Source organism: Epinephelus lanceolatus, chromosome 19, assembly GCF_041903045.1.
Source record: "Epinephelus lanceolatus isolate andai-2023 chromosome 19, ASM4190304v1, whole genome shotgun sequence".
NCBI classification, from domain to species: Eukaryota; Metazoa; Chordata; class Actinopteri; order Perciformes; family Serranidae; genus Epinephelus; species Epinephelus lanceolatus.
In genome coordinates this window covers 15,505,089-15,527,799 of record NC_135752.1, presented here as the reverse complement: position 1 = coordinate 15,527,799, position 22,711 = coordinate 15,505,089, and the positions used below count along the sequence as shown (strand labels likewise).

The 22,711-nt window shown below is 39.9% G+C and overlaps 1 protein-coding gene across 1 annotated transcript in view; it reads right to left on the bottom strand.

Annotated features, from left to right (window-relative positions):
• Window positions 1-21,856, bottom strand: part of dym (dymeclin) — a 71,354-nt gene extending 49,498 nt beyond the window's left edge. The window contains exons 1-8 of the mRNA XM_033647402.2: window positions 21,645-21,856; window positions 18,871-19,077; window positions 16,891-16,943; window positions 16,568-16,661; window positions 13,909-14,045; window positions 12,191-12,263; window positions 8,513-8,638; window positions 6,100-6,239 (exon numbers count right to left, since the gene is read on the bottom strand). Coding sequence (XP_033503293.2) covers window positions 6,100-6,239; window positions 8,513-8,638; window positions 12,191-12,263; window positions 13,909-14,045; window positions 16,568-16,661; window positions 16,891-16,943; window positions 18,871-19,010 — 763 coding nt within the window. The 5' untranslated portion in view covers window positions 19,011-19,077; window positions 21,645-21,856. The remainder of the gene's footprint in view (window positions 1-6,099; window positions 6,240-8,512; window positions 8,639-12,190; window positions 12,264-13,908; window positions 14,046-16,567; window positions 16,662-16,890; window positions 16,944-18,870; window positions 19,078-21,644) is intronic.
• Window positions 21,857-22,711: the final 855 nt, after the last annotated feature.

Here is a 22,711-nt window from a genome sequence, read left to right as displayed (position 1 = left end):
AGGGTAGATTAGAGTAGAGTAGAGTAGAGTAGAGCAGGGTAGAGTAGAGCAGAGTAGAGTAGAGTAGAGTAGAGCAGGGTAGAGTAGAGTAGAGTGGAATAGAGCAGGGTAGAGTAGAGTAGAGTGGAATAGAGCAGGGTAGAGTAGAGTAGAGTAGAGCAGGGTAGAGTAGAGCAGGGTAGAGCAGGGTAGAGTAGAGCAGGGTAGAGTAGAGTGGAATAGAGCAGGGTAGAGTAGAATAGAGTGGAGTAGATTAGAGTAGAGTAGAGTAGAGTGGAATAGAGCAGGCTAGCGTAGAGTAGAGTAGAGCAGAGCGGAGTAGAGTGGGGTAGAGTAGGGTAGAGTAGAGTAGTATAGAGTGGAATAGAGAGTAGAGTAGAATGGAGCAGGGTAGAGTAGAGTAGAGTAGAATAGAGCAGGGTAGAGTAGAGTAGAGTGGAATAGAGCAGGGTAGAGTAGAGTAGAGTAGAGTAGAATAGAGCAGGGTAGGGTAGAGTAGAGTAGAATAGAGCAGGGTAGAGTAGAGTAGAGTAGAGTGGAATAGAGTAGAGTAGAGTAGAGTAGAGTAGAATAGAGCAGAGTAGAGTAGAGTAGAGTAGAGTGGAATAGAGCAGGGTAGAGTAGAATAGAGTAGAGTAGAGTAGAGTAGAGTGGAGTGGAATGGAATACAGCAGGCTAGAGTAGAGTAGAGTAGAGCAGAGTAGAGTAGGGTAGGGTAGGGTAGAGTTGAGTAGTATAGAGTGGAATAGAGAGTAGAGTAGAATAGAGCAGGGTAGAGTAGAGCAGGGTAGAGTAGGGTAGAGTAGAGTAGAGTAGAGTGGAATAGAGCAGGGTAGAGTAGAATAGAGTAGAGAAGAGTAGAGTAGAGTGGAATAGAGCAGGCTAGAGTAGAGTAGAGTAGAGTAGGGTTGGGTAGGGTAGAGTTGAGTAGTATAGAGTGGAATAGAGTAGAGTAGAGTAGAGCAGAGCAGATCAGAGTAGAGTAGAGCAGAGCAGGGTAGGGTAGAGTAGGGTAGAGTTGAGTAGTATAGAGTGGAATAGAGAGTAGAGTAGAGTAGAATAGAGCAGGGTAGAGTAGAGTAGAGTAGGGTAGGGTAGGATACGGTACGGTAGGGTAGAGTTGAGTAGTACATGGCAACAGAAATGAAGCATTGCTTTGCTTTGCCAATGACCAGTGTTTGTTACTGGGGACAGTCCAGACTGACTATGAACAAGTGTGTGTAAGCAAGAGTGATTTTACATGCTACTGACCTGAGGAACATGATTTCTGTAAAAAGCATTGTCATGTAAAGAAAGTTGTGGTAGTCTAGTCCAGAACACCATACATGGATTTACAGACTTTATAGAGTGTGTTTGAAAGGTTTAAGTCCTCAACTACACATTGTATATACATGACATTTTTGCAGGCCACCGTACAAGTAGAGTCTTAGAGGTTTGTCATGTTTTGCCTACAGCTCCAGGCAGCCACTAGTTTCCACTTACTTCTGTATGGCATCAATATTAAAGGGCCACTGTGTAAAATGGGTTGAAAACCGTTGAAAACAGTGACATCAGTGGTCAAATTCTAGATTGCAGGGCTCACTCGCTCACCCCTCCCGTCAGGTAAATGACAGTGGCCTCGTAGGGACAAAAAGCCTTGCGCAGACACAAGTTTTTCAGGAGTAGCTCTATCTAGCGACGAGGTGAATGTTATTTAGAAATCTAAACCATGTTACGATATTGTAATGAATCCCTCACGAGCAGGAGACCAGAGTAGCGTTCGGGAAAAAGGCCAGTTTATTTGAGCACTCCAAAAACTCCGGTAACACTCCAGGGGGTAAAAGACTCTGTCCCAAACCCTGACTCTTCTAGCGTAACACACACACTCCATACACACATTCTCGTTTACAATACCAAGCGGGTACCCCCTCCCCTCTCTGCTCCACCAATCTCCAGCCCGCACACTGACTGACAGCGTAGCCGGTAAACAGAGCTCAGCTGTTTATTTAGCTTAGCAATATCTCCGGACTATAGTATCTGCAATGGACGACTCTGAACGCGATTTTGAAGAGTTTCTTGTAGTGGACACAGACCCAGAGCCATACCTGTTTGAGCCGGAGCATACAGATGAGGAACTTGGATGCTGAGCGGGCGAGAGGAGAGGCTGAATCCTCCGCTCCCATTTGGCTGCACAGAATGGGATTCAGTGCTACTGCTGCCATTGTTGGGGAGATATCACCAGGAGGGAAAGTGCAGCAGAGAGTGCATCACAAGGAGTGAAGTTGCGTCTTCTTTTCCTCGCAGATGACGGTTCGGGTTCATTCTCTCCTGTTGCTTGGTAAGTGTGGTCCATTCGCAAACTTTATAACTAAAAAAACTTTTCACTACTCTCTGTCGACGAACTACTAACACTCTGCTGTTTCCTCCTCCTTCTTCCTTCCTTCCACTGTCTTCGTTGTCGTTTATTTTACACACGAAACGCGTTCTCTGGCTGGCTGGATTGTCCGTTCGGTCTGCGGTACATACATGGCGGCACAAGATGGCGATCTCTCTAAAGCAAGGCCCTTGCTATATATATATATATATATATATATATATATATATATATATATGTATATAGCCAAACGAATTTTATTTTATAGCGATTATACACTTATATAAACATATTAATTGGTAGAATATTCAGATTCAGATTCAGATTTGACAATAAACCATGCCAAATATTACACACTGGCCCTTTAATTAACTCTGGATTCCTTTTTGTCAAAAAGACATTATTGTTATGTGGTAATGGAATTTAAGCACAGACCAATTTTAAAGTTTTTAACGGCATCAATAATGTAACTTTGACAAAGATAAAAGACAATGTGATGCACATTGAGATGGATGACACAACTCAAGCAAGGTCTGTCATGATAACTACAAATACTAACTTATTGTGGTCAGCAAAAATAATCAAGGTCATTTCCATACATTGTATGACATTCCTCTTGTGTTTATGTGCATTACATGAGAATGTGACCATCACCTGAGCCAACAATGAACAGCAGGGTTTTCCCAACCATTAAAAGACTTGGGCGCAGCGCCTTAGCATTTTTTTCACAGCATCTAAACAGAGTGAACAGAAAAAACTTTGCTGAGACATGTTTTGCTGTCATTTCTGGTCACGCGGCTTCTGTCCCCTTGTCTGCTTTCTGTGTCAAAATTTCACCATGGACAGGGCTCAGATCCTCAACACGCAGACACACATTTATTTATGTTTGATTTATTTAGGATATATATATTTTTTCACATTCCAATTAAAATGTCTGAATATTTTTAAGTATTAAAACTTAATTTCCCTTTGAAAGTGTGTATTATTATGCTATTAGATTATCATCATATCTGCGGCATAAACTGGTCTCAAAAGGACAATAATATCATTTATCGCAATTATTTCTGGGACAAAATATTATCCAACAAAAACCGTTAACGTGACAGGCCTTACTCAAGCATGTTTTGGGGATTAAACATTTATTTTCACACCATAAAGTAATGGATATCTAGTGATTTTTAAGTGATTTTAGTGAGTAAAAAACAAACAAACCCTGATATGCACCTTGAAATGGGCCCTCTAGTGATTTTTTGTTGAACTGCAACAAGCAAATCAGAGAGCTGGGAGACTCACAAGAGACAGACGTGAAGAAAAGTGGTTAAAATTCAAGTAGAAAGTAGAGCTGCAATGATTTTTTGATTAGTTGTCAACTACTAAATCAATTGGCAATTAATTTGCTAATCTGTTTTGGTATTTTTTTGAAAAAAAAAAAAAAGAAAAAAAGTCAAAATTCTCTGATTCCAACTTCCTCAACGTGAGTATTTTCTGGTCTCTTTACCCCTCTATGACAGTCACTGAATTATCTTTGGGTTGTGGATGAAACACGATTTTTAGGTTATCATCCTGGGCTTTGGGAAACACTGACTGATGACACTTTATGGACCAAACAACTAATTGATTAAACGAGTAAACCTATCAACAGGTTAATCGACAATGAAAAGATTGATAGTTGCAGCCCTAGTAGAAAGTGTTCGCTATATCCTGGCTACATCCTGACTTTAAGCCCTAGGAAAAAAAATGAGTCGAGCTCTATAAAGTGCTGGATCCTTAGAATCTTTCTGTTAGACCTTCGTTGCCTGGTACATGCCCAGTTTGTAACACAGGCTCTCTGCAGAGATAACCCTGAAAATATTATAAGGGTTGTTTACTCAGACATGGAAAAGCTCCTCCAGAACCACAGAGGACATCATACAACTGTTTTCACAGGCGTTCAGATACCAATCCTGTCTGGTCAACTGACCCTTGTGTTAGATTGGTGGAGTTTCCCTTTAATTAAATGAAATTCAGCTGATATTTACTGTTACCATAGAACAACACCCGTGCCTACACCCATTTTCAACATTCAAATTAAAAAGCGTGTTCTGCCAATCCCCGATGACTGCGTGCATGTACGAGACAGAGAGACGGAGAAAGAAAACAAGTGTTGTTTCTGAGCTCGGAGTATAAGAGCGCTTGTGTCTTTGTTGGGTCTGTGCGTGTGTGTATAAGGGAGGCGGCTGCAGACAGACAGGCTCTAGGGGATTACAGAACAGGACAGGGCACCATAACTCATCGGGCCGATCGCTGGCCACAGACAGACAGGCTGGGTTGAATGCTGATGGCTCACTGATAGGAATCTGCCACCAACAACCGACAAAGAGCATTTATCTGCAGGGGAAACCCAGCCCTATTCTCACACTCAAACAAACATGCATTCAACACACATACGCACGGAGCACATTACCAGTCTGATACACACACACGCTGTTCATTTTTGACTCATCACTTTCATCCACACTACCACGGCTGTCAGCATGGCTCGCACTTTCATTTCTCAGATTAATCATATTTCTCACCCGTTTGCTCAGAGGAAAAAAGGAAGACACTGACACTCAATTCTCCCTTTTTTTCCACTGTCTGACTCTTATTTTTGTAATTTGAGCATCATTCCTATTATTCACCAGCTTCATTTTGATGTGTGGGATGTAGCAACATCACGACAACAAACTGCAATAGAGGCAAACAACATGACTGATCGAATGATGACAAAGGTAACATTCACATCCCTGAAGGGGGTCCAGAATAAATCAAAAGCCTGGTTTATGGTATGGCCTTTTAAAAACTCTCACTTGACATTTTCAATTGGTAACCATGGTAACCAATGGTAACCAGATGCTATCCAAAGCTGGATTGTTTACTTACATTATATCTTCCCAATCGGTATACATATCCTTCTGACATCTGTTTCTTTCCATCTATATTTGTGCTACTTTGCATCATTTTGTATTTTGATAATGGAGAAATTTGATAAAATCAGTGAGTTAATTGAAGAGGAAGACATTTTAAACTTATGAAAGGACAACGGTAGCGCAAGACAAGGAGTGGTCAGTGCGTCCATTGAGCTAAACAGGGGAGTTAAAGGTTGAATAGGTGATGTAATGGGACTACCCAATTATGTTGCAGGACAAAATATGACGGTGTCTGTGACATAACAAAATTCTCCAGGTGTGCGACATCAAAGGAAAGTGACAACTTTTCTGTTGAAAATACGTCATTTTTGTCAAGCAATATTCAGCATATATTTCTCTTCCACAATATTAGTTGTAATCATTCTAGATAATTCCACATCTTCAAAGCCTGTAAAAGTCATTTATCATTTTAATACAGCAATCTTAGAAGAAAAAAATCACTCTTTAATTGAACAACTGTTGCATTTCAGGGAGTCAAAATCCAAAAAGGTTGGGAACCACTGATATAAGTCATATAGTTTGATGCAAAACACACTTTGAGTGCACCCAAAATGTCCATTCGGCTTTCACATGTAATAAAAAAAAAAACCCAACATCAACAAAAAAAAATGGATGCTGACGGGTATAAATTAAAATAGGACGTAGCCTTGCAAACTTTATACAAAGCTCAGGTAATAATTTACTATGTTCAATATAGTTTTAAGCTTTAGAAAATAAACGCTGTGGATCTCACTACTTGTATCTCCTTTATTGTCATTTCTTTTTCTTTTGTTCGTGCGTGGATGTGTATACACGTACTTGCCACCCCTGACGCCAGGCCATAAAGCAGGCCTCCCTCCGCTTTCGGCTCAAAGATGTGGGTTGCTGGAGGTGGACATTTCTCCTGCCGGATGAAGTTATAGAGCAGGGTCTTCACCAGCCGACTGGTTAAAGACAAACTGGGGAAAAGAGAGACAAATGGAAAGAGAGGTTTAAAAAGACAGCTGGAAGCCAGGAAACCAGAGGGCACGCTTTCTGTGGAAGAGATAAAACATGTGGGGTCTTCAACATTTTAGGTATTCTCTATAGAACATTGAAAAATAGGCTGTTCCACAGGCCCAGCTGCAAATTTTTCAAAATAAAAGCCCTGAGGTTATCTAGTCCTGTGGCCTTAAAAGCTGTTACTCTCCTGCTTAACAGAAACATCAATTCTGTCTGACTTGGACAACTAAATAAATTATAAAGTATAAAGCATTTCATTTATCTAACCTGAAGAAAAAACCTTGTTCAGCTCAACTGCCATCTCTGCCTCATTATCTGCCTGACTGACAATCCAGTCATGTTGTAATAAAAAGAGCCCAAACACACGACTTGTTCTTACATGCACAAGCAGGTGTGTGTGTACAGCCGGACAGACTGAGATCCTATTCTCAGCCACAGGTGTCCATATCAGGTGTCAGGGATAGACTCGTCTCTTCCCTCATCACTTCAGCTCTCTCCCGGTGAGTGACATACATGTAATTGGCGGTGTACGATACCCCATATCACTGTTTTTCTGGTTACGCACAGCCTTGCTTTCTCAACTGACCAAATGGCAAAACCATTTTAGATGTGTTTTGCCAACATCAGCTACTTGGAAGCCTTTCTTCAGCTCAGTGGCAATTAATCCAAAGTGCTCTCATTTGGCTCTCATGCTGCGAGAGCCCTAAAAGAAAATTGCTTCCATCCTCTGTCCACCCATCTGAACTGCACTTCTTGACTTTAAAATGCATTCAGTGTTACAGCATTTATCTGCATTTATTACCATTAGAGATAATAATGGACTGAGGGAAATTGGGTTCAAAGCATTTAAGAGCGCAGGACAGCATCAGGCTGTTGATTTGATTTGACTTTTATTAACATTTAGTCAGTTATCTTATCACATATAACATATTACCTTTTTAATTCTAAAGTCTATGATTATTATCAGATTTAAAAAAGACTCACTGGTTCACTTTCCCTGAAAATTACAAACTATAACGTCACACAGCGTCCCCTTTAGTATCAGCTGAATGACGCATACAGACATTGTGTGGAACATGACGAGATTGTCTGGAAGCACAGAGAGTAACAGAGTCTGGGTAGATGAACAGTAGGCTGGATCAGACACTGCCACATTGGACTGGAGAAGATCCAAAGTGATCTGGGCCTGCGTTCAAAAAAAGTCGTTGACAGATTGTGGATGACCTAGTTACAGAGGCAAGTGAGAGTAAGAGCCCCGACACACCAAGCTGACGGTCGGCCGTCGGTCATTGCCGAGCCATCGGTGAGCGTCTGTCGCCCTAGTTTTTGCAGTGTGTCCCGCACCGTTGGCACAGGTCAGCCATTGTCGCCTATTTTTGGCCAATTCAGTATGCTGACTTTCACTTTCAGCACTTTCACTGGCAGTTCAGTTCAGTGCAGGCAAAGAGATAAGAAAGTGAGATGTTTGGGTTATTGCTCTCAAACACAGGTAAATCTCCTTTGTTCTTTCAACATGGGGTTGTATTGTCAATGTGCTACCTGGCTACCTAGTGTCTTGAATCCGTCTTGTCTGTCTTCTGGTTTCCCTTTTTCGAAAAAGACAAATACAGACCACCACTGTCTGCTGGTATGAAGATTTATCTCCTCTAATGCAGGCACAGAATGTACGTGCTAGTTGGCTGTTGGCTGTAGTCTTTGCAGTGTGTTCAAGTGCAACTTTCTGACCAAGACACAAGCGACATGAGGCGTCGCAACAGTTGGTGTTCATTGCCACTCTGTCTTTGAGGTCAGTTTGGTGCATCTGGGCATTATCTCATAGAGCAGTCAAAATTTTAGGACTTTATTCCACCTTTCTTTGTTTTACATTTGGTACTTCTACTTTCATGCAAACTTGGTTTGGGATTAAGGTTCGCGTCAATGTCTTGGTTAAGGTATAAGTTAAGTCGTGTAGTGTTTTTTTTTTTTTTAAAGATTTTTTTTTTTTAATTGGACAGGATAGCTTCAGAGTGAAGGGGGGAGAGAGAAGGGATGACATGCAGCAAAGGGCTGCAGGCTGGAATCAAACCTTTGGCCGCTGTGGCAAGAATATAGCCTCAGTAAATGGGGCACCCGCTCTACCAGGTGAGCTACTGGGCGCCAAAGTCGTGCAGTTTTAACAGATGCTGTTTGGTAAATTGAGTTGATGGCAGTCTTCACTAAAGTATAAACTTGTGCGTGGGTGTTTTCTCACCATCGTCCCTTCATGATGTGCTGGTAGATTAATCCATCTCGAAGGATGTCTTTGTGGAAGAGCTGATAGGAGAAGAATACCAGCAGCGTGGTCACTGCTTCAAACAGGATGCTATAGGTGATGTCACTGCAGAGAAAAGACAAATGCGTATAAGGTTAATAATATCTTACATCACATCTTTAATGTAGGTATTATATGTATATTAATTCAATGCTAAGAAGAACTGACGTCTATTTATTCTATTACATATTACATATTTATCACACCTTGCATTTTGTGAAACAGGGTATTTACAGCTGTGACAGGCATTCTGTATCTCACTTGCAATGTGGTTTACGATGACAATACAAGTGAAAAGTGACCCCACTTCAGACAAGTATCCTTCCATTGAAGCAAAACTTCACTGTTGCGTGCTTCCACTGACACCTTCACTCAAGTGGGCGGGGTTTTTCCTTTCACTTTCACACAGTCTTTACCCATTACATCTCAAACTGAACGATTATCACTTGACTCTGTGTGTGTGCGTGGATGCGCACAAATGTCAAATGCAGGGCTTCAACAAATATTTTCACCATGGCTAAATCTGGAATATTTTCTTTTGTGTATAAAAATTGTGAAAAATGCCCATCAAGATTCCACAAAGCCCGGGCTGACTACTTGAAATCGTCCGTTTTCATCCAACTAACAGTCCAGAAGAAAAGGTATTCAGTTTACTATCATAGGCCAGGAAAAAAATAAATGGAAATATTGACATTTCAGAGGCTAAAACCAGAGAATTTCTGACATTTTGCTTGAAAAAATCCTAAGTTAACACCAATAAGTTATCAAAAATGTAGATTTTTTTTGTTTACTGACCAATCAATTTATTGAATTATTGTTTCAGCTATACACTTGTCAGTGAAACAATGATACAGCTAAACATACAGGCTGTAAACAAATGTCTTTAAAGATAATCTTAACTATACCTGACCTTTGTCTTAACCAGTAAATTAGCTATCTGTGCCAAGGTTTTAATAAGGTTTTTTAACATACAGTCTCTGAACAATTTAATAGAGAAGCAGTTTGTCACAGAGTAATGTGTGGAAAAAACAAAGCGGGACTAATTCTGTTGCATTTGTCTTTCTTTTGAAGCCCCAAGAAGTGCAGAAATCAGGGATTTTGGGAAACTAAGATTTCCATCCAAACCAGGAGCGAGTACAGAGGAAATGGGATGACAGTCACAAAGTGGTGAAGGGAAGAAAAATAGGTAAAAGTCTTAAAGCTGGAAACAATGAATAACGTTGGAATGCTGAACGCATTTTACAAAAGAGCCAGGGTTTGATGTCCAGAGACAACAGAAGAGAAGGAGAGAGACAGAGAGAGGGAGAAAGTAGACTGGTTGGCAAAGAGACAAAGAGAGGAGGATCAAGACTGACACAATACAGACAAGGGAGAAGAGAGGAGAAGTGGAAGATGCTGCGTCAAGAAAATGGCAATTGTCAGTCATGTTTCTGTGAACTTGTTTTGACACTGCAGAGGAGGATTTTGCCCACAGAGATGCACATACTACTGTATCTTTGTCTCTATGTGACAGACTGAGTGGCAGGCAGGAGATAATTCCAGCATTGATGAGTAAACACACAGAAATATTCGCTCATTAAAGCAGAGAGTGTTAGCGTGCACGCCGCCCACGGGGAGTAAAGGATGATACCATTTTTCAATCATGATGTTCCCTCCTCTCCCACTCACTGGCACGGCTCCTAATCCAACTTTCATTTCAAGCCCTTTCTCTTCCTCCAAAACAACAAACATCTTTTAGTCATATCCCTTCCCTTTTTTTTTTCTTTTTAATTCTGTCCCTTTGCTCATCACATTGCCAGCTCAGTGCTCCGGCACGTCAGTCTGGCTGACGACTCTGGGAGTGAAACATATGGACATCCAAGCCTAACCTTGTTTTGTAATGGATTTCAGCTTCTCTTGGTTAGTGAATCAAGGAGCGGATGAGCCAGTGGAGCACGCAAGGGGAGAGTTACACATACAAACTTTTCACAAACTGCTTTTCATTAACTGCTCAATGACTAACATCCTACACACATTAACAACCAACAAACATGAATAAAAACAAAGGAGTCAAACTGAGAGATGGGCCGGGCTGAGAAACAGCACAGAAGTCACCAATACTTGATTTTTTTGTGTGAACATTATGCTGATAATATAACGTCAAACAAGTGATCTGATACAATTAGCAATGTGGAAAGATGCTGTGTGGGGGTGCAAAATCTCTCTTTACAGTTGTGTATTTAAATTAGTCCTGCATGTGTGACGTTAAGGATTTATGTAAGAAACTAGTGGTGGGAATCTCTCTGCAGCTCCTGATTTGATTATGATTCAGAGGTTACGATGCAAATATAAAACAATTATTTATGCATCTTAATTAGGGATGCCAAGGTGAAGGAATTTTCCCACTTGTTAATAAAGTTGTGACAACACCGGTGTTATCAATTACATTTTAACAGAAAAGATATTCTTCGATGATGCTCAATATCGGCAGAACGCACATTGAAACACATATTATAAGCATTTACCTGGCAAAACACGAGTTGACTTCAATTATAAAGTAGTCACAGGAAATACAATGTGTTTGTCAGAGATGTTAGCACTTAGCACTATCATTCATTAAAAATGTGCAAACAAAACAAAACATCAGTCAGTTTTGGCTGTTTTTGCCCGCGGATAAATTTGAAATGTTGAAAGCAGTAACGAACAAGACGGAGCAGCCACCATGAGCTTATGAAGAGCTGCAGGCATGTGGCTGCACACCTACAACTTCTTAGCATGTGACCAACTCCTGGTCCCTCATTAACATTATTAGGTTCCAAATTAGCATTGAGTTTAAATCCAAAATATTGCCAAACAGGCACCAAATCCTCCACCATCATCTTGTCGGTCTACTCTCCTAACATGACAAGTAGAATCTGACTCTTGCCAATCTGTGCTGTGACTTTGCTGCTGCTGTAGGGAACAGACACTTTCAGTTGATAACTGAAGCTTGCGTCATCTGACTAATTCATAAGAGAAGCACAATGACAGTGGTGGGCAGGTAATGTAATCGGCGTATGCCTGAACACCAAGTAACACCTGTAAAACCGGCTACCGCAGCAAGCCTAATCTTAATGCATCAACATTTTTGATTTTTATACATGATTTCTTTCTTTCTCACTGTGTGAGCGCTGGCTACATTTAAAACAAAGCATATTTCATCCATAATCGAAATAAAAATATATTTTTTTTTTCCATCATTTTTTTATTAAAACAATGCCAGTCGGACTGTACCCATCTGCGGCTGCTCATGCACAGCCATCCTCTCCAAAACTCAATAAGTAGCCTGGCTTAGAATGTAAACACAATGCACGTGTTTTACATCTGTTAGGTTTCACCATCGAATTGGTTCAGCCATGAGGAACGTACTGCCTGGTCTCGCATAACTGTTACATATGATTAAAATGTAAAGAATTGGGCTTTAAATTTCTGATTATTGACCTTTCTGTATCAAGTCATAATCTTTTGAGAGAGAATTGCGACGCATCTCAGAATGATATTTTCCCCCGGCTCTATAAGACACAACTGAGTGTTTAGGTCAACTCTCTATCACACACACATTCATGCACACTCGAATACACAAACAAGGTAGATACTTACAGCAGGGGCACTTCTACGATCAGGTGAATGAGGTTGGACAACAGCTCCTCGAGGAGGTCCTCTCTGCCTGTTTCTACACAAGGGGTCGAGGGAGTTATTATACAAGACATACATGGCAGCTCCCTGTTGATCATAGTCTCTCTTTGCTCCTTCCAACTCCCACTGCACCAATCCCATGAGAGGAATTAGCTGATTGGCATTAAAGGATTTCTACAGGGTTCGCCAAGTTAAATTTAAGACTTGTTAAGACGGTTTTAATACCACATAGAATGAAATTTAAGACCTGTTTCACGATGAAAGTATGATAAAGAACCAGGAGAGACGATATGGCTTAGAATTATTTATTATTAAATCAGAGTTTCAGTTCTTCTCAGCAGTGTAGAGCAATAATTCCTGATGATATAATTAATCAAATCAATGCGACCTGCTCGCAATTAAGCGTCAGAAATTGAATGAATGGATTAACCAAATTAAATTGATTAGTTAATTCAAGCTTTTACTAAAATTCACACTTGGCCAATACGGGACAATGAAGTTCCCTGCTACTGTAGCTAGCAGGCAGAGGTGCATGTCTGATGGTGCTGATTGAAATTCCACAAAAAAAGACTGAACAGCCTCCTGTGAACACAATCAACAGTGGCAGCAATCACCTCTTTTTGTTAATAGCTGTGAAGCATCTCCCGACAGCCCACAATCAAACACAAAGAAATGTCATAACTAACATTACTGCCTACAGAGGGTATGAGAAAATATCTAAGGCCTTTGTTAATTAAATTCAAAGCCTTTCTTTAAAGAAACTTGTACTCAATGCTTTTTAAGACTTTTCACAACCCTGCACATACCCTGGATTATTTTTCCTTTACCACTTTCAACAAGCTGTATTTAGCTTTGTGTCATTTTGCAGGAAGTCACAGAAAGATATTTCTATAACAATCATCCAACACAGCAGATAAGGTCTGCGGGGAGCTGCATGTGAGCAAGTGCATTTGTGAAAATGTCACAGTTCATGTTTGCAAGTGAATACTGGCAGCAGGGACAACAAACAGAGACGGCAGAATGATAAAAATGAAAAAGAAACTGAAATTTATATTTTTGTTTTTCCTTTTAATGATCATTTCATTGTCTTTGTAAGTGAGCACCAACAAAGTGTTATTATGTTATTAATGTTTATCAAGGTCATCAGGTGGGCACCCATTCGTAGAGTGTTTATTCTGAGACTTACCTCAGACAGAGCCCGTGTTTGAGGACAAATATGATGTGCAGTCAGTGGACACACATTCAGACTTTTATTAAAGGAGTCTCTCAGAGGCAGCTGATCCAGGTCAGTAACCAGGGGTATTTGTGCTCAATTAAAAAGTCAATTTCTTATCTCTCTTTTGGTGTGAAGGCAAGTGTTACACATTTGACCCTGGTGGCCATATCTAATAACTCACACCTTATGGGTCTACTGGGTGCAAAACACTTTTAAGAATGTTGCTCATAAGATTTTCCAGCAGATGATGTGGATTTATGTGTAAAGTGCACTAAAGTGTAGAAATTAAAGCACCTTCATTTCTGCCTCAGACAACACTGCCGCCATGTGTACAAAAGAGGAGGCGTTCACTCCAAACTGGTTGTTCAATCCTGTAAAGCTGATTTCTTTATGCAATTTGTGGCCCCACTTCAATCTCCCAGTGACACATTTCCCTTTTCAAAAACTGATCTGTGATGGAGCTCACCTCCACAGGAGCCTGGTGCCCTCTCCTGGTAGGAGAACTGCAGGTGCAGCTCCTCTTCGCTCATCTCCCTGATGAACACCTTGAGCAGGCAGCGAATCATGAACAGAGCGTTGTGGGCCTGCCAGATAAACAGCTGACTGCGGAAGAGAAACACATAAAAAAGGACATCACGTTCAAGGTCGGACACAGAAGCCGTGAGGGGAATAAAAGCTCTGAAGGGGCTGGCTACGTGCCATTGATAGTCTATGTCCTAAATTTACTAAAGAAAGTTTGGCTGACCCTGTACACAAAGGGGACAAATTAATGGAAAAACCTGAATAATAGGGTGGACAAACATGTCACATGCAGATGCTTCTGTGGACTTAGAATCACTGAATGGTTTGGTGAGTATAAAAAAAGATGTCAATAAAATTATACAGCTTTTTCAGTCACCAGATCTCGACCCAGTTAAATCACCATCACTATTAGACCAAAAAATCTAATATACATTTTATCTTCTTATCTATTTTGTAATGTGTGATTGTCTCTGGGGCTATATGTCATTTTTATCATGTCTAGCTATGTTTGTTTTTCTTTCTGTCTGCTGTGCCCACGTCTGTCTTGCAAAAGAGATCTTGATCTCTATGAAAATACCTGGTTAAATGAAGGATGTATATATAAATGAGTGAATACCTCATGGAGGAATGGTGTTCATCCCACTAATAGAGTTCCTCAGACTTGACAAGAAGCACTGAATCTGTTCTGGTGGCCTGAGTACATACCAAGACACTTAATTTGTCACCCATCTTTATGTTCTTCAGTAATATGGTCCTTCAAATGTTAACAGTTACACACTTTCATTCAAGAACTGCTCGGCACACTTGAGTCTGGGATTTAAGTCCTTGTGTATTTCGCCTACTCAAACTGGAAACTAGAGATGTTCTGATACCATTTTTTCCTATCCATTAAGAGCTGAAATGGCTGAATTTGCATAGCATCCAATACAAATAGCAATACCACTGCAAAAAGAAAAATAAACAGCTGTATGCTACTAACCTTGCATTGATGCGAAATGATTGTTAATATTGTTGTAGAGCTTGACTCAGGTTAAACACCAGATAAAACATGAACAAATACATACAGAGGATGAATGCCACAGAGTACCCTGGGGATGACGTTTTTCTGTAGGCTGACATGGAAGTTAGTGTTGCCCTGGTTCCCTTGTCAAAAAACAAATTGGATTATTCCAGTGCATTTTGGATTAGTGATTATCATGTTTTGTTCAGCAAGATAATCTTCATAAATGAACACCACTGTCATGATTACTGAAGCCCAAAGTAAAAAGCTAACCACAGATCTTATTTCAGGCGTCTAACCAAAAACCCATTGACTTTGAGAAAGGGGAACCATAACTAGTAAAATGCTAACTCATTTCTGGGTTCCAGGACTCATTCTTGAGGCACCCTATGGAAACTGACAAATTGCTGGCATTCTGCTAACGGCTAATCAATTTTTCGTCACTGCCTCTAACACAGCAGTTGGCAGTAGCTGCACAGCGCAACTTGCTGCATTGGGTACTATTTTAGAGCAACGAAGAAGAATTAATTTCTGGGAAAACTTCCATTTCATCCAGATGTGAAACTATTTCAAAGTTAATCAATAAATTAGGTGGTATTGGGTCGGTGCATAGACTCGCATATCTGATCCAGCATTTTAGCGCAGTATTGGGGGTGTTTCCAATACTGGTATCAGTATTGCAACAACTCTACTTGAAACTGGACAGCATCAGGTTATCACATTATTATCATCTTACACTGATGGCCATGGACTGAGCAGAGCCAGTGTAGCATACTTTGAGTGAGGGTCAAATTCAAAGAAGTGACCCTCTAGTCCTTCTCAAACACAATCCCTATCATCCCTTATGATTTTTGAGTTACTGTACATCATATTCATCTTCCTCTGTACTGACTAAAATGGTGACAGTGAACCGTTGTCTCATAACTGCATTACAACCGTAATTTTGACACCCAAGCAAACACCGTGAGAATACCATCATAGCATATAATGATACTACACAAGTTACTATATTTTCACACAGAGACAAATTTGGGACAAAGTTGGTGAGAAACAAATGAGGAGGAAAACAAGAAATGATTGGAACCATCCAGTGCAAGCCACAATGTTTCACAACCACTAAACACCAACTGGGGGTGTCTAATCAGTCCCACAAATTGACAATTTGCACATGCCAATTATTTTTGACACCAAAAATGTTGGTTTGTTTATGGGACAAAATCTGTTACGAAATGTGAGAAAAACAGATGGGAGTGGATTGGGAGCGATAACTCCAACCTCTAATGATGTTTAATAGAGAATGAAGAGTTCCACCCGAAGCATTTTGGGTGACTTAGGCAGGGTCAATCTCTATGGAAATGGATCTTGGCAGCCGGTGCAGAATAATGCCACATGTGTTGATGGTTATACCTCAGCAGTTTTCTCATGGGAAACTGTAACCACTTCAGTGTTTCTCCCCTGTAAAAACATAAGGATTCGCTGACTGCCTGTGATCAAACAATAAGTTGCCAGCACTCCCGCGCAGCGAACACTGACATGCATGGGGTCTATCATTACTGACGCATTCATCTGAGTTTATCATCTCCTCTGAGGTTCCCATACTCACTCTTGGCATTCTGTAGAGATTTTCAGCTCTTTGGTTCTTCCCAGGAAAATTCTCACAAGAGTGCCAAAGTTCCCCGTTCTGGGATTGTTTTCAACTTGGAAAAAAAAAAGAGGAGAGAACTTAATCAGAAGCATTACATAAGATAACAAAACCTTCTAATCTGATAATTTGGCATGCAAACAACAAGAAAAAAACAGTGATTATTTTTTTAATTTGAACTCTTGAAAAGCTGACACACATTGTGACAACCTGACCAGGGTATTGACCAGTAAAACATTTTTAAATATCACATATGAAGCATATTTATATCACAGGCAACATACTGAGGATCTTGGCGAGGGGGATGACAGCCTCTTCCAGTAACTTGGAGTCTCCACTATTTTGAAAGAAAAACAGAGAAGAAGAGATTTATACAGAAAAGGAGAAAACACTTATGGTAATAACCTAAAAATCTTTGAGTTAAGGACTGTTGGTCAAAGAGGACAAGCAATCTAAATATGTAGACTTTGACTTTTGGAACCTGTGATGAACATTTTGAACAATTAGCGATCATGAAAATAATCGCCGCAGCAGTGACTTTAAGGTATATTGTTTTCCTTGAATGCCTCCATTGAAAACGGCAAACACGTTGGTTTATTAAGTGATTTGGGGGCCGCATTTAACAATAGCGAAACTATATCAAGACATCCAGTTACAAACGCTCACACAACTCGTGCAATATAATCCAAGTCTCATTTATCGTTGTATGCTCAGTTCTTCACAAACACACATTGGAGTCTAGATTTGAAGGGAGCATGGAAAAGTTTCGCTTTCAGTTCAGTTTTGAATTGTAAGGTTTTACCAAAAATGCATGTGTTTGTGAAGAACTAAGCATGAGACTGGCTAAATGAGACTTGGACTTTACTGCACAAGTTGTGTGAGAGTTTGCAAATGGATGTTTTGATATAGATTTGCTGCTGTTAAACGTGGTCCCCAATCAATAAATCAACCCGTTTGCCGTTTTGAAGGTAACACTGCGTACCTAGCTGATATACAAATGGACATTTTGTGAGTGAAGTATTCCTTTAAACCACTCAAACAGTCCTCTTTCCTGTGTTGTCCCCAGTGCTCATATTATGTTCACTTTATATCTTGAGTTTGTGTTAAAATAAAATGATTTTCAAAATTATTTAAAGAAAGATAGCACAATAACGAGCAGGATTAGTACACAAGTGTATATGCACTGTTAACATTTCAAAGGTGAATGAATGATGAGTATGTAAAATCAGTCAGTCTGATGGGAGGTGAGGCGGTGTCTTTCCCTCTCAACACTATTTACAATGGAACTACATGTCAATCTATTCTCAGTCAAGCAGGACAATAACCCTGTTAAATGATTACTGAGGTGAGCTCTGCAAACATCCTGTCCACAGTTGTTGGATCCTGGTTGGGAATCTTTAAGGTCTTCCTCATTGGAAAGGTTGTGTGTCAAATGTCTTTTGGAATGTTGGAAGAGAGTACTACTACTCTTGAGTAGATGCTTGAGGAGATTTATCCAAAACGGAGGAATTTGCAAGAAGCTGTTGGAGGAGTCACTAATAGCTTGTTGCCTACTAAATTTTTAAACACACCAGCTATAAAATTTTGATGAGAAACACTTCCAGGAGATATATTTTCCACCAAGGCCCTGAGGGTTTACAGTTCAGGAAATGTTGCCACTGTCACAATCAATTTTAACTCCAATTTGTTTCCCTTCCTGGCTGGCTTCTTGTTTTTTTCTGCATGCAGGAATTTCATCTAGAGCTGGAACTAACAATTATTCTGATTATTGCCATCATGTTTTTCAGTGTCAAGTTATTTTTATTCTTATTCTGATGATTTAGTCTATATGCTCTTGACAGGATGGCCTGACAATCACAAGTAATGAAAGCAAAAACAGACATTTTTAAATGTACTTTATCAATAACTCATGAGTGTGAAATGTTTTGACCTAAGATATAGTAGTTTAGCTGGAAATTCTTAACACAAGGTCCATTTACTAACTTTCCCCTGACCTTTCCACGGCATCTTATGTCGTCAGCATCATAGGAATAAGCTGAAAGTACAGAGGAAAGCTATTAAGTGGACTGTGTCTTAAGATTTTATTGCCAAGTATTGTCTTTATAATGACACCAAGACAGAGAAAAGAATGCAACACTTTTTCATGTGAAGCTGCAACCAAGTTTCATCCTGAAACTAATAATCATTGAATTTTGAACCATGCTAGCACATAATCAGTCACATGTCTGACAGAACAGCACCTTTCTATATGTGTGTTTTTTTACCTGCTAGTGGGACTGATGAAGGTGAAGGAGATGAGCTGGTTCCAGAAAGGGTCATTCTCTGATATAGACTCCGTGCCTACCAGGGACTTGAGGCTGGGGTTATCGGACAGGTCACTGACCTGGCTGGTGTTGGCTCCCATCTCTACTGGCTCCAGTCAGCCAGACTCACCGCTCTTCACTGCTTTTTCACCAGGCATATGCCAAATCCTGTGGCAGAGGAAATGCTCTTAAGTTTGGTGCCATCACAAATAATGATCAACTCTGTTTGTCCTAAACTATGTGAAGAATGTCTTATGCCACTTCACAGAATGTTATGCTTTTAAGGCAACATAAAAATAAACGACCATTCGAAAGTCAGGAAGTCATGCTGCTTTTCTTGTTTATCTTGAATACAAGGTGGTGATGTATTCCTGTAAGACTTTATTAGTCAAGTCAAGTCAAGTCAATTTTTATTTATAGAGTGTGTAATTGGCATAAAATATTAAAACAGATACAAAAGCAATCAACAATAGACATAATAGAGCAAATTGGAACACAACAGAGGATTAGGTTCAGTTAGATTCAGTTTAGGTTGTCAGTCTCGAATCAGTTGTACGCCAGTGAAAAGAGGTGGGTCTTTAGTGGCGACCTAAAGGTTTCTAATGTTGGAGCAGTTTTTATTTGTAAAGGTAAGCTGTTCCATAGCTTAGGGACAGCCACTGCAAAGGTTCAATCGCTTGCTTTCCTTTTCCAGTTAGAAGATAAGTGGCTGCAGATCTACTGATCTACACACACATACAAAGAATTACAATAACCTAACCAAGAGGTAATAAAAGCATAGATAACTCTCTTGAAATTTTTGGCGGGGAGATAGGGCTTTATTCTGACAAAGTCAAAGTCTTCATTGAAAAATGCTAGTTTTGACAACTGAACTAATTTGTTTATCAAATTAGAAGGAACTGTCAAAACTTACACCAAGATTTTTAACAAAAGGTGAATTGTGTGATACTAAAGGGCCAAGAAAAACCAGCAGTCAACCAATAGGTCTGGTCTTCCAAACCTAACAATCTCTGTCTTATATGAAAAACATTGAGAAAGTTTAAATTCATCCAAGTCTTGATATCATATAAACACTTCAGCAAAAGCTGTGTAGAATTTGTACTATTTGTTTTTAATTGTAAACAGATCTGGACATCATCAGCAAAGCAATGAAACTAAATGTTATGTTTATCAAAAATGGACCCCACAGGCAGCATATACAGTGAGAAGAGGACAGGGCCCAAAATGGAGCCTTGAGGAACCCCACAAGTAAGTCGAGCCACCACGGAGGAGTGCTCGCTGAGGAAAACTGAAAAGCTCCAATCAGTCAGGTATGAGTGGACCATTTGAGGGCTGTTTTGAGGTGAGCAGCTAATATTTGACACAGCGCTATTACATTTCTCTATATGCAGTCAAATTTGAAATTATTAAGTGAACACCCTGCTACCCCTGGGGTTTAAGGAGCTGACCCTATAATCAGTGTTTCCAGTTCAGCCTGAGGACCTTTGTTTATTGCATGCCATTCCCCATTTCTCTCTCCCTTTGTTTCCTGTCTGTATTGTCTACTCTCTAATAAAAAACATAAATCTGCCCCTCTGAAAAATGCTTGAATGCTGGAAAGTAACTTACAAAACTAGATTAATTATGAACTCAACACGGAGAATATCTGCCAAGAGTTATTTTTACAGAAAAAGTCCAGTTAGCTAAGAAAAAACATGCAGCCACAGTATATCCAAGTCAAGCTGGTGACGACACTTCAGCAATATCTGCCTTACTGAATTTTTTTTTTTTTATCAGGCACCCAGAGTTTGGCTTCTCCCTTAAATACAGGGACCTTTGGCCCTCACAAACATCAATGTGCAGCAGAAAGGCCAGTGGGGATGTAACTGGCACATAATTGAGACACATTATATTCTTTTAGCACTAGTAAACATAAATACAATTCAGACTACACATCACTTCTAAATTAGTTTCACTATCCATAACAAAGATGTAACACAAAACTCCAGGAGCCAATCAAAAATGCAAAGAAGACATGCTGCCACTGGGACTGATAGTGTGGATCTCTAGTCTTCCTATCCATGTTTTTCAAATCAAATCCTTGATTTGACTAATTATATGCAAGAAAAATCACCTGTCCTTACCAAGTCCAATGCCTTCATTTGAAAGGCAGGCCAAGTCATTACAGGATGACATAGACGGAACCAGGACGTAAGTTTTGTTTTTTTGGATTGACACACCTTAAGCACACAAGTGTAGCCAGCCAGCCAAGTAAACTGGAGCATACTGGAAGCACACAGTTGTGGTAAACCACTGGAGAATAGTTTATACTTATTAGTATTTATAGCAATACATAAAAGGTATAAATGCCATTTGACACATGCCATTTTATTATGTTCTTGTTGCCATTGGCTAACGGGCTTTTGTGACCTTGCCTGAGCAATACCCAGTTACCAGATTCAGTGTGCTATTTAATACGCCTTTAGCTGTATCTGCTCATAACGTCACTAATGTTGCATCTGCTGTGTTAATGACCCAACTTGCATGACGTTAGCTAGCTCATCCTGTTTCAAGTGCAAGAAAATAACTCCGCAATTTTGGCTGTCAACACGTTGTACAAACGGTCACACATTAGCATGAAATCATAGCTAGGTAAATTATTTATTCATGGGTGTCAAGTTAACCGGCGGGTTAATAGTCAGTGTCCAGAAAACAGCTAACGTCCACGGCTTGTTTGCTATCAGCTGACCGCTTACCTGTCATAAATGCTGCTCGCAGTCTCCGCGGCTCTCTCGGCGCCCAGGACCGTTAATGGCGGCTGTTTTTTAAGCTAATTAACAGTTTTGTCCAATGTTTTCATTAACTGTAATTTCCAAAGGCGAATACTTGAATTTGTAGCTAATTTGAAGCAATTAAGTTTACTCTACATACTCCTTTCCTCCATGTTTTCCACGTCGCCACCCCTTGCGTGATGACGACATATGGGCGTTGATTACGTCTGTGACGCTGCAGATAGAAATAGGGCCAATAGATAGACACTTTTCTAGAGTAGATTTCTAGATCTAGTTCTATTTCACAAGATCATTTCTTATACCTCATATCTTAGATAATTCTACACAGGCTATCACATTTAAACTGTCTGAATATAATCAAAAGGAACGTCAAATGCTCTTTTAAATGATAAATCAGAAAAAATAGTTGAGGTCTAATGAAATTTGTCAGCAAGCTATAGGACAGAGGTGGGACCAAGTCATTGTTTTGCAAGTCACAATCAAGTCTCAAGTCTTTGCACTCAAGTCCCAAGTCATGTCACTCTTCACCAAACGTAATGCCACTTTAACAAGAGTAATAATATGCAAAATTTACAAAAAATCATCAATGTTTTTTAAATTTGTACTTGTTTGTTCACACGCTTGCTGGAGGTTGCTGCATCTCTATCTGTAATTTTTCACCCTGCATGTTTTGGGTACTGCAGTTCCTTCTTTTTTATGACCACCACACTGTTTTTTGTACACAAACAATATTATCTTTGTTGTATTTTTTTTTACAACTGGCACTCAGTAACTTAAAAACAGTTCTTCATTGTTTCTGTCCTGCAACTTGATAGGATGTTGTCAGAGAGGTTTGCAGTAAATCTGGGGAAATAAGTGTCGACTTGCTGGAAATCAAGTGTTAATGTTGGTTAATACAGGAAACAAACTGGTTTGTGGCACACTTTCAACACTTTCAACATACCCTTTATTGTTTGGGCTTGGGGGGAAGGTATCATGTATTTTCATGTCAAAAGGCTCAAGTCCAAGTGAGGTCATGAGTCACTGATGTT